At 43.6% G+C, this 15,964-nt stretch overlaps 1 protein-coding gene across 1 annotated transcript in view; it reads left to right on the forward strand.

Annotated features, from left to right (window-relative positions):
* Nucleotides 1–15,964, forward strand: part of COL19A1 (collagen type XIX alpha 1 chain) — a 280,859-nt gene that overhangs the window by 102,287 nt on the left and 162,608 nt on the right. Inside the window, exon 14 of the mRNA XM_044291116.1 lies at nt 3,722–3,766. Within this exon, the coding sequence (XP_044147051.1) occupies nt 3,722–3,766 (45 nt within the window). The remainder of the gene's footprint in view (nt 1–3,721; nt 3,767–15,964) is intronic.

Genomic DNA, 15,964 nt, shown 5'->3' on the forward strand with positions numbered 1-15,964 from the left:
CTAGAAACCATGCGTGAAAATCGCACTGCATCCGCACTTGCTTGTGGATGCTTGCGATTTTCACGCAACCCCATTCATTTCTATGGGGCCTGCGTTACGTGAAAAACGCAGAATATAGAACATGCTGCGATTTTCACACAACGCATAAGTGAAGCGTGAAAATCACAGCTCATGTGAACAGTCCCATAGAAATGAATGGGTCCGGATTCTAGGGGGTTAAAATCAGCCTGTGGGACAGACAGGTTAGTCAGGAGTACAGGACCAATGGAGTCTGCCACACCTCCACGGCATACTGCAAGAAAAAAAAAAAAAAAGTGGGGGTTAGTCAGCACATTCCAATGCACTGGTTCACATTGCCATGTCTGTAAGAACAAAAGCAAAAACAAACACAATGCAATGGCACTTTGCAAACAGAAATAACCAAGTAAATACAATGGTGCCATACTCACTATAGAAAGTGTTAATGCTATGTAATAAATGTGAGATTCTTGGCAAATATGTTTTGTACGGAATTATTTGTGCCAGTGTTGCACCAGAAAAGGTAGTATTTAGTGAAGGTTCCTGTCCTAAAAAGATCGCTTTATCATTGGCAAACAGGTACCCTCTAGTTCTCTAAACCCAGATCTTTTTGACAGAATCTGGATGTTCAGGAAATCTGGTTTCAGAGAGGCTTAAAACTTGATCTGCATTCAAGAAGGTGATGAGTGGAAGACCACTTTTAACACCAGTGACTATGACGAATATCGCGTCATGCCCTTTTTCCTCTGCAATGCAATGCTATTTCATTTGTCAACAATGTTCTCGACTAGCCTCGTATTATGGGTCTGAGAGACATACAGCAGTTCCTCTTCTTTGCCAATTGCTACTAGTAATTCATTCGTCATTTTTCTACTATCACCACTGCTATATCTGCTCTTACCCAGAAGAGGATGAACACAAGGAAATGGATACCAGAGGCTGAGACTGTGGATTTGTACCTCACGCAGGTCTCCTCAGCTGTGATTCTGTTCTTGCCAGCAGAACAAAATTACTCCCAGGGAACAGAACAATTCTTGCTGTTAAATTGGTCATGGAAGAGCATCAACACGCCCTGGAGGGTGTTATCCTGTCATCGTCGACACTGATGATAAAAATCTGACTTTTCTTCAGCCGGCTCAACGTTTCAAACTTTTTCAGGCCTGGTGGTCACAGTTTTTTGCCCATTTTAATTTTGTACTGACTTCCTTGACCAAGGGAAGAGGTCTGCTTACAAAAGAGGCAGATTCCCACTGCACCTATCTCTGGGAGACGGCCTTGTTCTCCTTTAGGAATATCAGCGTAAAGATACCCTTTTACAAATCCCCCTTGCTTTCAGGGTCCATTTGGAGTTTTCCTTTGTATCTCTCAAATCCATTCTTGTGTCCCTTTTCTTGGTGCTAAATCGCTATTCCAAATCCCCTGTAGCTGTCCCCGCTCCAGTCAGTTCTGAAAGTTTGAGGTGAATAGCATCCTGGAGGTGAAAATAGTTGGAAGAAGAAACTACTATTTGGTGGACTGGAAGGGTTTTGGTCCAGGGATGAAGTCCTGGGTAACCTGCTTAAAACATTAATGTACATCTCTTCTTTAAAAATGTTTTCCAACAGTCCTGGCCAAATAAGAATGGCAGCAGTCCTCACAGATATTACTCCATTCCTCCCACTGAGCCTGGCAGCCAGATTGCTCACCATTCATTTTTGCCTTTTGCCATCAGGGTAGCAGAGAATTCATCATATTTCCATATACAGATCTCTGATAACAGTAATTAAATATACTACGTGCAGAATTATTAGGCAAATGAGTATTTTGACCACATCATCCTCTTTATGCATGTTGTCTTACTCCAAGCTGTATAGGCTCGAAGGCCTACTACCAATTAAGCATATTAGGTGATGTGCATCTCTGTAATGAGAAGGGGTGTGGTCTAATGACATCAACACCCTATATCAGGTGTGCATAATTATTAGGCAACTTCCTTTCCTTTGGCAAAATGGGTCAAAAGAAGGACTTGACAGGCTCAGAAAAGTCAAAAATAGTGAGATATCTTGCAGAGGGATGCAGCACTCTTAAAATTGCAAGCTTCTGAAGCGTGATCATCGAACAATCAAGCGTTTCATTCAAAATAGTCAACAGGGTCGCAAGAAGCGTGTGGAAAAACCAAGACGTAAAATAACTGCCCATGAACTGAGAAAAGTCAAGCGTGCAGCTGCCAAGATGCCACTTGCCACCAGTTTGGCCATATTTCAGAGCTGCAACATCACTGGAGTGCCCAAAAGCACAAGGTGTGCAATACTCAGAGACATGGCCAAGGTAAGAAAGGCTGAACGATGACCACCACTGAACAAGACACACAAGCTGAAACGTCAAGACTGGGCCAAGAAATATCTCAAGACTGATTTTTCTAAGGTTTTATGGACTGATGAAATGAGAGTGAGTCTTGATGGGCCAGATGGCTGGATTGGTAAAGGGCAGAGAGCTCCAGTCCGACTCAGACGCCAGCAAGGTGGAGGTGGAGTACTGGTTTGGGCTGGTATCATCAAAGATGAGCTTGTGGGGCCTTTTTGGGTTGAGGATGGAGTCAAGCTCAACTCCCAGTCCTACTGCCAGTTTCTGGAAGACACCTTCTTCAAGCAGTGGTACAGGAAGAAGTCTGCAAGGTAAGAAAAACATGATTTTCATGCAGGACAATGCTCCATCACACGCGTCCAAGTACTCCACAACGTGGCTGGCAAGAAAGGGTATAAAAGAAGAAAATCTAATGACATGGCCTCCTTGTTCACCTGATCTGAACCCCATTGAGAACCTGTGGTCCATCATCAAATGTGAGATTTACAAGGAGGGGAAACAGTACACCTCTCTGAACAGTGTCTGGGAGGCTGTGGTTGCTGCTGCACGCAATGTTGATGGTGAACAGATCAAAACACTGACAGAATCCATGGATGGTAGGCTTTTGAGTGTCCTTGCAAAGAAAGGTGGCTATATTGGTCACTGATTTGTTTTTGTTTTGTTTTTGAATGTCAGAAATGTATATTTGTGAATGTTTAGATGTTATATTGGTTTCACTGGTAAAAATAAATAATTGAAATGGGTATATATTTGTTTTTTGTTAAGTTGCCTAATAATTATGTACAGTAATAGTCACCTGCACACACAGATATCTCCCTAAAATAGCTAAAACTAAAAACAAACTAAAAACTACTTCCAAAAATATTCAGCTTTGATATTAATGAGTTTTTTGGGTTCATTGAGAACATGGTTGTTGTTCAATAATAAAATTAATCCTCAAAAATACAACTTGCCTAATAATTCTGCACTCCCTGTAGTTGTTGTCCATTGCATTACATGTGGTGAGGGCAGAAAAATTTGTTGAGGAGGTAAGCAGTTTGTATTGTGGTAGTAACATTTATGAACTTCTTTCAAATGTTATTTATTGATGTTAAAGGGGTTCTCCAGGATTTTTAGTGGATGGAGCTGTTTACTGTAGCAGTGCTCCCATTGAAATATAAGCAGCACTGCAGTAATCAGCTCCATCCACTACACAGTGGACATAATTGTGTGGTTTTAAGATCTATTTCCAGCTGATTAATGATGATGCTGGTGATCAGACCTCACCAATCTGATATTGATGACTATGCTAAGGATATGCCACCAAGGTAAAAACCCAAGAGAGTTCCTCGTTAATGCTTTTTCTTGTCCTTTCTTACAGGGAAGTGAAGGTCCTCCAGGCAGACCTGGACCCCCTGGACTACCTGTAAGTATAGTCTACTAAAGTTCTTTAAGTATTATATAAAATAAAATTGTGTCTAATCGGGTGTTTTAAAATGTAAAGTAAGGGGTATTTTGCTACTTGGCTAGTACAGAATGTAAGCTATTTTATGAGTAAATATTGTTACCTCTCGTATGTTGACGCGCACCATACTATACATGGATGATGATGCAGTATGAGTCATCTAACAAATTCAGTATAAAATAATGGTGACTGTTGTGTTTGCAATCCATGTACCATAATTATTCTTATGCTGTTACTTCACGTTGCCCATTTATTGCTGAGATGTGACAATCTTTATAGTGCTATCCTGTATTTGTTATACTTGTAGTGGGATATTAATATGTGCAATATAATATGCTTCATGAAATAAGAATAACAATGTATGTTCAGTAATATTACTATATTTGTTTTTAGAGGTATAAGAGGTTGCAGTAATAAAGGGGAACTGTTGGCTAAGATAATAATAATAATAATAATAATAATAATATGTATTTATACAGTGCCACCATATTCTGCAGGGCTTTACAAATTCATAGGGTTCATATACAAAAAAGAAAAGTAACTGGCTAATATACAACAGGGCCCTGCTCTCAAGAGCTTACGATCTATGAAGATGGCTGAATAGTTCCTATAAAAAGAAGAGGTTGCTGGAACAAAAAATGGCATATAAAGTTAGGAAACACTGTTAAGGATTTTGCATCATGGTCCAAAAACTTACACCTATTAGTGCTCTACTTCATGATATTACTGCTTGAAAACACAAACAGTATTTCTGAAAAATCAAACATGTAGAAATAACACTTAGAATAAAGATGGTTCCTGTCTAAACTAGCATACAAATTAAAAAAATAACAGAAAGTAACATTTCTAAATCAAGACTGTAAATATTTTAAAACATTTATCCAATTTAATAAAATGATGAACAATTTATTTAAAAGATTCAATTTGTTTCATGATTCAGACAAAACTTATTTTTTAAACATTATGAGGGTGGGGAGAATTTGCCAGGCCCTGCACACCACTATTCTTGCTTCAAAAAATTGCAAAATAAGGCTTTGCGACTTTTTGGAGCATTTTGCACAAATTGCGTGCAAAATGTTTTACACAAATTTTTTTGAATTTTTACATTAATCACTCCAGTTTTGAAAAATGGGTGGAGAAGTGCGTGTGGTTAACTAAGCTAAACAGCTTTACTCCCGATTTATCACTGACACTTTTAACAATTCACAAAGTCGCTACATTGTAGACGGGAGGTTCCATAGAAAAACAGTAGTAGCATTGATAGGAAAAAGTGTGAAGTTTAAAGATGTAACAAATTTAACAAACAATATGTGAAATTTTATAAATTTTACACAAAGTACTCCCACGGTGCAGGTTCAAGCAAAATGTACTTAAAATAATACCCTCATGATAAACTAAAAACCTATCAAAACCAAATGACTGTGCTGTGTGTATAATGATTTTATCTATCGAGGAGACAGAGTATTAAAAGGGACTCTGTCACCAATTTTGTGCTGCCCCATCTGAACTTTCCATGAACATTCGGGACTCATCATTATGCACTGATGCTGTTCAATACAAGATTTTGGCTGACCAGCAGGGTAATTAAGAAAGTGATTCAGCATTTTACTAAGGGAATCTGTTATTTTTTAGTTAGTGCCCTTAGTTAGGACACCATAGAACTGGTGACAGACTCCCTTTAAAACATAACTTTTATTCTATGTAGTTAAAACCTACCTTTCAAAGGTATACACATAAATAATACAAACATGTCTTACAAAATGTATATGGTAAACTTTACAAAACCCTTTTACCCTAGTTCAGTCATGTTTTATATACCATCCCATGCTCCTTTTAAGCAGGACCCTTGGTTGGGAGAAGAATAATCCCTAGTATCTAATCTAGCTCTCCACTTCTTTAAAAATGCAGCAATAAACTTGATAAGGGCATCCCTATATGGGAAAATGGCCCCCCAATGAATTTGTTTCCAGAGTAGCCTGGAACTCCTCTGATAGTAAGATAGAATGATGTCAAGATGAATCCAGGTGGATAACCTTTAACCAAGGGCAGAAAAATCATCAGATGTTCTGCAAGCCACCATTGAACATGCAGTGACAGACTGGGCTACTGGTTCAGCACCGATCCACGTGGGTCTGCACATGTTGCCGAGCCCATCATCAATTTATATGGCACTGTTATCAAGCCTCATGTTCCCCTGTGGTTGGGTCACCACTGGGAGTAGTGTTTATTATAGATTAATAATAGCCTAAAGACAACACCTTTACAAATGGAAGCCTTGTTGATCAGCCACATCTGGCCAGACCTATTACCTCCAATGTTCCTTAAATACATGTAGTGGATAACTCCAGAACAGGGAACACCCTATATAATATACATATGCTCTTTTAGTGCAATACTGAATATTTATACTAGTTCTACTCTATATCCTAGACATTTAATACATCTTGTGTCAAGATATGTTAGTCAGCCCAGAAGAGAAAAGTAGCATGCAAAGGAACATAATAACAATGATATAGTGAATCTAAATGATTATTTTAAGTACATTTTATCTTGTCTTGTTTTGGCCACCATATTTAAGCTTGCATTTTCTTTATTGCCATGCATGTACAGCACCATGTAGCCCAGAGATGTCCAACCTGTGGCCCTGTGGTCTACAGCTATCTATCAGGGCATGCTGGGAGTTGTAGTTTTGCAACAGCTGGAGTGCTGCAGGTTGGACATGTGAAACAGAAGATGTTTTTGTCATTGTGTAAAAACTTGACATGTTTAGTACATTCATTCATAGATTAGAGGAATGAAAAGTATTGATGTTCTCCATTAGAATCTGAAACCTATATCCAGAACTAATTGACTGATGCAATAATTATTATGCCCAGCTTGCCGCTTTATCTGTAATCCATTTTTCCTACAATTCTGACAGCAGTATTTTTTTTTAGCTGAATTTTTAAACATTTTAGCAGCCATTGTGCTGATTAATGTAGTAGTTATCTGCTATGAAAACATGTGTCATGTGTCCATCATTTGAACAGAGCAGTGGTCATGCTTATATGGTTTAAAAGTTTTTTTATTTTCATTTCTAGCAGTTAGCCAATGTTGCATTTAAGGGGTTATCCCAGGACTAATGTAAAAATGACATAACATAGTACATGACAACCTATTTCTAACAAATCTAGAACCAGTCCTGTACCTCACATGGATCCAGAGATCTCCCCATTCATTCCTCTGCTAAATTTATATCAAGCTGGCAGCTCAAGGGGAGTGTCTTTTCTGCTGAAGCTAAGGGGGCGTGTCCATGATCTCCCTATCACAGCTCAGGAGGCAGTAGGATGAAACTGAGCATGTGCGGCCTTCTCAGTGAGCAGGTCAAAGGAATGAGAAAAAAAATGCAGGTGGCGTTATGCAGATACATTTTATTGAATATTTCACTGGCTATGCTAATTTTGTAATTAATGCAATTACAAAAGTATTCAGATTCAGGTGCTGGTTTGAAACTTATAGAATACTTTTTGCGGGACAACCCCTTAAACTTTTTTGTTATTGAATGTAAATGAATAGAGTTGAGCGAACACCTGGATGTTCGGGTTCGAGAAGTTCGGCCGAACTTACCGGAAATGTTCGGGATCCGAACCCGATCCGAACTTCGTCCCGAACCCGAACCCCATTGAAGTCAATGGGGACCCGAACTTTTCGGCACTAAAACGGCTGTAAAACAGCCCAGGAAAGGGCTAGAGGGCTGCAAAAGGCAGCAACATGTAGGTAAATCCCCTGCAAACAAATGTGGATAGGGAAATGAATTAAAATAAATAAAAATTAACCAAAATCAATTGGAGAGAGGTCCCATAGCAGAGAATCTGGCTTCCCGTCACCCACCACTGGAACAGTCCATTCTCAGATATTTAGGCCCCGGAACCCAGGCAGAGGAGAGAGGTCCCGTAACAGAGAATCTGGCTTCATGTCAGCAGAGAATTAGTCTGCATGTCATAGCAGAGAATGAGGCTTCACGTCAGCCACCACTGCAACAGTCCATTGGCATATATTTAGGCCCAGCACCCAGGCAGAGGAGAGAGGTCCCGTAACAGACAATCTGGCTTCATGTCAGCAGAGAATCAGTCTGCATGTCATAGCAGAGAATCAGGCTTCACGTCACCCACCACTGCAACAGTCCATTGTCATAAATTTAGGCCCAGCACCCAGGCAGAGGAGAGAGGTCCCGTAACAGACAATCTGGCTTCATGTCAGCAGAGAATTAGTCTGCATGTCATAGCAGAGAATGAGGCTTTACGTCAGCCACCACTGCAACAGTCCATTGGCATATATTTAGGCCCAGCACCCAGGCAGAGGAGGGAGGTCCCGTAATAGAGAATCTGGCTTCATGTCAGCAGAGAATTAGTCTGCATGTCATAGCAGAGAATGAGGCTTCACGTCAGCCACCACTGCAACAGTCCATTGGCATATATTTAGGCCCAGCACCCAGGCAGAGGAGGGAGGTCCCGTAACAGAGAATCTGTCTTCATGTCAGCAGAGAATTAGTCTGCATGTCATAGCAGAGAATGAGGCTTCACGTCAGCCACCACTGCAACAGTCCATTGGCATATATTTAGGCCCAGCACACAGGCAGAGGAGAGAGGTCCCGTAACAGACAATCTGGCTTCATGTCAGTAGAGAATCAGTCTGCATGTCATAGCAGAGAATCAGGCTTCACGTCACCCACCACTGCAACAGTCCATTGTCATAAATTTAGGCCCAGCACCCAGGCAGAGGAGAGAGGTCCCGTAACAGAGGATCTGACTTCATGTCAGCAGAGAATCAGTCTGCATGTCATAGCAGAAAATCAGGCTTCAAGTCAGCCACCACTGCAACAGTCCATTGGCATATATTTAGGCCCAGCACACAGGCAGAGGAGAGAGGTCCCGTAACAGACAATCTGGCTTCATGTCAGCAGAGAATTAGTCTGCATGTCATAGCAGAGAATCAGGCTTCACGTCAGCCACCACTGCAACAGTCCATTGGCATATATTTAGGCCCAGCACACAGGCAGAGGAGAGAGGTCCCGTAATAGACAATCTGGCTTCATGTCAGCAGAGAATTAGTCTGCATGTCATAGCAGAGAATGAGGCTTCACGTCAGCCACCACTGCAACAGTCCATTGGCATATATTTAGGCCCAGCACCCAGGCAGAGGAGAGAGGTCCCGTAACAGACAATCTGGCTTCATGTCAGCAGAGAATCAGTCTTCATATCATAGCAGAGAATCAGGCTTCACGTCACCCACCACTGTAAGAGTCCATTTTCATAAATTTAGGCCCAGCACCCAGGCAGAGGAGAGAGGTCCCGTAACAGAGGATCTGGCTTCATTTTAGCAGAGAATCATTCTGCATGTCATAGCAGAGAATCAGGCTTCACGTCACCCAACATTGGAACAGTCCATTGGCATATATTTAGGCCCCGGCACCCAGACAGAGGAGAGGTTCATTCAACTTTGGGTAGCCTCGCAATATAATGGTAAAATGAAAATAAAAATAGGATTGAATGAGGAAGTGCCCTGGAGTCCAATAATATATGGTTAAGGGGAGGTAGTTAATGTCTAATCTGGACAAGGGACGGACAGATCCTGTGGGATCCATGCCTGGTTCATTTTTATGAACGTCAGCTTGTCCACATTGGCTGTAGACAGGCGGCTGCGTTTGTCTGTAATGACGCCCCCTGCCGTGCTGAATACACGTTCAGACAAAACGCTGGCCGCCGGGCAGGCCAGCACCTCCAAGGCATAAAAGGCTAGCTCTTGCCACGTGGACAATTTAGAGACCCAGAAGTTGAATGGGGCCGAACCATCAGTCAGTACGTGGAGGGGTGTGCACATGTACTGTTCCACCATGTTAGTGAAATGTTGCCTCCTGCTAACACGTTGCGTATCAGGTGGTGGTGCAGTTAGCTGTGGCGTGTTGACAAAAGTTTTCCACATCTCTGCCATGCTAACCCTGCCCTCAAAGGAGCTGGCATTGACACAGCTGCCTTGGCGACCTCTTGCTCCTCCTCTGCCTTGGCCTTGGGCTTCCACTTGTTCCCCTGTGACATTTGGGAATGCTCTCAGTAGCGCGTCTACCAACGTGCGCTTGCACTCGCGCATCTTCCTATCACGCTCCAGTGCAGGAAGTAAGGTGGGCACATTGTCTTTGTAGCGTGGATCCAGCAGGGTGGCAACCCAGTAGTCCGCACAGGTTAAAATGTGGGCAACTCTGCTGTCGTTGCGCAGGCACTGCAGCATGTAGTCGCTCATGTGTGCCAGGCTGCCCAGGGGTAAGGACAAGCTGTCCTCTGTGGGAGGCGTATCGTCATCGTCCTGCCTTTCCCCCCAGCCACGCACCAGTGATGGACCCGAGCTGCGTTGGGTGCCACCCCGCTGTGACCATGCTTCATCCTCATCCTCCTCCACCTCCTCCTCATCCTCGTCCTCCTCGTCCTCCAGTAGTGGGCCCTGGCTGGCCACATTTGTACCTGGCCTCTGCTGTTGCCAAAAACCTCCCTCTGAGTCACTTCGAAGAGACTGGCCTGAAAGTGCTAAAAATGACCCCTCTTCCTACTCCTCCTCCTCCTCCTCCTGGGCCACCTCCTCTTCCATCATCGCCCTAAGTGTTTTCTCAAGGAGACATAGAAGTGGTATTGTAACGCTGATAACGGTGTCATCGCCACTGGCCATGTTGGTGGAGTACTCGAAACAGCGCAACAGGGCACACAGGTCTCGCATGGAGGCCCAGTCATTGGTGGTGAAGTGGTGCTGTTCTGTAGTGCGACTGACCCGTGCATGCTGCAGCTGAAACTCCACTATGGCCTGCTGCTGCTCGCACAGTCTGTCCAGCATGTGCAAGGTGGAGTTCCACCTGGTGGGCACGTCGCATATGAGGCGGTGAGCGGGAAGGCCGAAGTTACGCTGTAGCGCAGACAGGCGAGCAGCAGCAGGATGTGAACGCCGGAAGCGCGAACAGACGGCCCGCACTTTATGCAGCAGCTCTGACATGTCGGGGTAGTTGTGTATGAACTTCTGCACCACCAAATTCAGCACATGCGCCAAGCAAGGGATGTGCGTCAAATTGGCTAGTCCCAGAGCTGCAACGAGATTTCGCCCATTATCACACACCACCAGGCCGGGCTTGAGGCTCACCGGCAGCAACCACTCGTCGGTCTGTTGTTCTATACCCCGCCACAACTCCTGTGCGGTGTGGGGCCTGTCCCCCAAACATATGAGTTTCAGAATGGCCTGCTGACATTTACCCCGGGCTGTGCTGAAGTTGGTGGTGAAGGTGTGTGGCTGACTGGATGAGCAGGTGGAAGAAGAGGAGGAGGAAGCCGAGAAGGAGGAGGTGGCAACAGGAGGCAAAGAATGTTGCCCTGCGATCCTTGGCGGCGGAAGGACGTGCGCCAAACAGCTCTCCGCCTGGGGCCCAGCTGCCACTACATTTACCCAGTGTGCAGTTAGGGAGATATAGCGTCCCTGGCCGTGCTTACTGGTCCACGTATCTGTGGTTAGGTGGACCTTGCTACAGATGGCGTTGCGCAGTGCACACTTGATTTTATCGGATACTTGGTTGTGCAGGGAAGGCACGGCTCTCTTGGAGAAGTAGTGGCGGCTGGGAACAACATACTGTGGGACAGCAAGCGACATGAGCTGTTTGAAGCTGTCTGTGTCCACCAGCCTAAATGACAGCATTTCATAGGCCAGTAGTTTAGAAATGTTGGCATTCAGGGCCAGGGATCGAGGGTGGCTAGGTGGGAATTTACGCTTTCTATCAAATGTTTGTGAGATGGAGAGCTGAACGCTGGCGTGTGACATGGTTGAGACGCTTGGTGACGGAGGTGGTGGTGGTGGTGTTGGTGGTACATCCCCTGTTTGCTGGGCGGCAGGTGCCAACGTTCCTCCAGAGGCGGAGGAAGAGGCCGAGGCGGCAGCAGCAGAAGAGGCCGAGGCGGCAGCAGCAGAAGAGGTAGCAGGGGGAGCCTGAGTGACTTCCTTGGTTTTAAGGTGTTTACTCCACTGCAGTTCATGCTTTGCATCCAGGTGCCTGGTCATGCAGGTTGTGCTCAGGTTCAGAACGTTAATGCCTCGCTTCAGGCTCTGATGGCACAGCGTGCAAACCACTCGGGTCTTGTCGTCAGCACATTGTTTGAAGAAGTGCCATGCCAGGGAACTCCTTGAAGCTGCCTTTGGGGTGCTCGGTCCCAGATGGCGGCGGTCAGTAGCAGGCGGAGTCTCTTGGCGGCGGGTGTTCTGCTTTTGCCCACTGCTCCCTCTTTTGCTACGCTGTTGGCTCGGTCTCACCACTGCCTCTTCCTCCGAACTGTGAAAGTCAGTGGCACGACCTTCATTCCATGTGGGGTCTAGGACCTCATCGTCCCCAGCATCGTCTTCCACCCAGTCTTGATCCCTGACCTCCTGTTCAGTCTGCACACTGCAGAAAGACGCAGCAGTTGGCACCTGTGTTTCGTCATCATCAGAGACATGCTGAGGTGGTATTCCCATGTCCTCATCATCAGGAAACATAAGTGGTTGTGCGTCAGTGCATTCTATGTCTTTCACCGCTGGGGAAGGGCTAGGTGGATGCCCTTGGGAAACCCTGCCAGCGGAGTCTTCAAACAGCATAAGAGACTGCTGCATAACTTGAGGCTGAGACAGTTTCCCTGGTATGCATGGGGGTGATGTGACAGACTGATGGGGTTGGTTTTCAGGCGCCATCTGTGCGCTTTCTGCAGAAGACTGGGTGGGAGATAATGTGAACGTGCTGGATCCACTGTCGGCCACCCAATTGACTAATGCCTGTACCTGCTCAGGCCTTACCATCCTTAGAACGGCATTGGGCCCCACCATATATCGCTGTAAATTCTGGCGGCTACTGGGACCTGAGGTAGTTGGTACACTAGGACGTGTGGATGTGGCAGAACGGCCACGTCCTCTCCCAGCACCAGAGGGTCCACTAACACCACCACGACCATGTCCACGTCCGCGTCCCTTACTAGATGTTTTCCTCATTGTTATGGTTCACCACAACAACAAAAATATTATTTGGCCCAATGTATTGTATTCAAATTCAGCGGGATATAAATTTGAGGCCTAGTATTTAGGCGCTGGGTGACCGGTATGGATTTACTGACAGAATTAAACTTGGAAATGCACAGTAGCGTGTGTGTGAAGTTATTCTGAATGACCCTATGTGCACCTTGAATATTATATACCCTTTTAGGGATAGATTTCAAATAGCTCTGATATAGCAGAAACCACTCAATTATGAAATTGCTAAATTGGGAATTGTATTTCAACCCAGAACAAAAAATGTGCTTTGACAGACACTAAATAACTTTCCCAGCCACAACAGGACAGCGGTAACGAGAGATTTAGCGGGATATAAATTTGAGGCCTAGTATTTAGGCGCTGGGTGACCGGTATGGATTTAGTGACAGAATTAGACTGGGAAATGCACAGTAGCGTGTGTGTGAAGTTATTCTGAATGACCCTATGTGCACCTTGAATATTATATACCCTTTTAGGGATAGATTTCAAATAGCTCTGATATAGCAGAAACCACTAAATTATGAAATTGCTAAATTGGGAATTGTATTTCAACCCAGAACAAAAAATGTGCTTTGACGGACACTAAATAACTTTCCCAGCCACAACAGGACAGCGGTAACGAGAGATTTAGCGGGATATAAATTTGAGGCCTAGTATTTAGGCGCTGGGTGACCGGTATGGATTTACTAACAGAATTGGACTTGGAAATGCACAGTAGCGTGTGTGTGAAGTTATTCTGAATGACCCTATGTGCACCTTGAATATTATATACCCTTTTAGGGATAGATTTCAAATAGCTCTGATATAGCAGAAACCACTAAATTATGAAATTGCTAAATTGGGAATCTTATTTCAACCCAGAACAAGAAATGTGCTTTGACAGACACTAAATAACTTTCCCAGCCACAACAGAACAGCGGTAATGAGAGATTTAGCGGGATATAAATTTGAGGCCTAGTATTTAGGCGCTGGGTGACCGGTATGGATTTAGTGACAGAATTAGACTGGGAAATGCACAGTAGCGTGTGTGTGAAGTTATTCTGAATGACCCTATGTGTACCTTGAATATTATATACCCTTTTAGGGATAGATTTCAAATAGCTCTGATATAGCAGAAACCACTAAATTATGAAATTGCTAAATTGGGAATTGTATTTCAACCCAGAACAAAAAATGTGCTTTGACGGACACTAAATAACTTTTCCAGCCACAACAGGACAGCGGTAACGAGAGATTTAGCGGGATATAAATTTGAGGCCTAGTATTTAGGCGCTGGGTGACCGGTATGGATTTACTAACAGAATTGGACTTGGAAATGCACAGTAGCGTGTGTGTGAAGTTATTCTGAATGACCCTATGTGCACCTTGAATATTATATACCCTTTTAGGGATAGATTTCAAATAGCTCTGATATAGCAGAAACCACTAAATTATGAAATTGCTAAATTGGGAATTGTATTTCAACCCAGAACAAAAAATGTGCTTTGACAGACACTAAATAACTTTCCCAGCCACAACAGGACAGCGGTAACGAGAGATTTAGCGGGATATAAATTTGAGGCCTAGTATTTAGGCGCTGGGTGACCGGTATGGATTTAGTGACAGAATTAGACTGGGAAATGCACAGTAGCGTGTGTGTGAAGTTATTCTGAATGACCCTATGTGCACCTTGAATATTATATACCCTTTTAGGGATAGATTTCAAATAGCTCTGATATAGCAGAAACCACTAAATTATGAAATTGCTAAATTGGGAATTGTATTTCAACCCAGAACAAAGAATGTGCTTTGACGGACACTAAATAACTTTCCCAGCCACAACAGGACAGCGGTAACGAGAGATTTAGCGGGATATAAATTTGAGGCCTAGTATTTAGGCGCTGGGTGACCGGTATGGATTTACTAACAGAATTGGACTTGGAAATGCACAGTAGCGTGTGTGTGAAGTTATTCTGAATGACCCTATGTGCACCTTGAATATTATATACCCTTTTAGGGATAGATTTCAAATAGCTCTGATATAGCAGAAACCACTAAATTATGAAATTGCTAAATTGGGAATTGTATTTCAACCCAGAACAAAAAATGTGCTTTGACGGACACTAAATAACTTTCCCAGCCACAACAGGACAGCGGTAACGAGAGATTTAGCGGGATATAAATTTGAGGCCTAGTATTTAGGCGCTGGGTGACCGGTATGGATTTACTAACAGAATTGGACTTGGAAATGCACAGTAGCGTGTGTGTGAAGTTATTCTGAATGACCCTATGTGCACCTTGAATATTATATACCCTTTTAGGGATAGATTTCAAATAGCTCTGATATAGCAGAAACCACTAAATTATGAAATTGCTAAATTGGGAATTGTATTTCAACCCAGAACAAAAAATGTGCTATGACAGACACTAAATAACTTTCCCAGCCACAACAGGACAGCAGTAACGAGAGATTTAGCGGGATATAAATTTGAGGCCTAGTATTTAGGCGCTGGGTGACCGGTATGGATTTAGTGACAGAATTAGACTGGGAAATGCACAGTAGCGTGTGTGTGAAGTTATTCTGAATGACCCTATGTGCACCTTGAATATTATATACCCTTTTAGGGATAGATTTCAAATAGCTCTGATATAGCAGAAACCACTAAATTATGAAATTGCTAAATTGGGAATTGTATTTCAACCCAGAACAAAAAATGTGCTTTGACAGACACTAAATAACTTTCCCAGCCACAACAGGACAGCGGTAACGAGAGATTTAGCGGGATATAAATTTGAGGCCTAGTATTTAGGCGCTGGGTGACCGGTATGGATTACTAACAGAATTGGACTTGGAAATGCACAGTAGCGTGTGTGTGAAGTTATTCTGAATGACCCTATGTGCACCTTGAATATTATATACCCTTTTAGGGATAGATTTCAAATAGCTCTGATATAGCAGAAACCACTAAATTATGAAATTGCTAAATTGGGAATTGTATTTCAACCCAGAACAAAAAATGTGCTTTGACGGACACTAAATAACTTTCCCAGCCACAACAGGACAGCGGTAACGAGAGATTTAGCGGGATATAAATTTGAGGCCTAGTATTTAGGCGCTGG

Source organism: Bufo gargarizans, chromosome 4, assembly GCF_014858855.1.
Source record: "Bufo gargarizans isolate SCDJY-AF-19 chromosome 4, ASM1485885v1, whole genome shotgun sequence".
Taxonomy (NCBI): domain Eukaryota; kingdom Metazoa; phylum Chordata; class Amphibia; order Anura; family Bufonidae; genus Bufo; species Bufo gargarizans.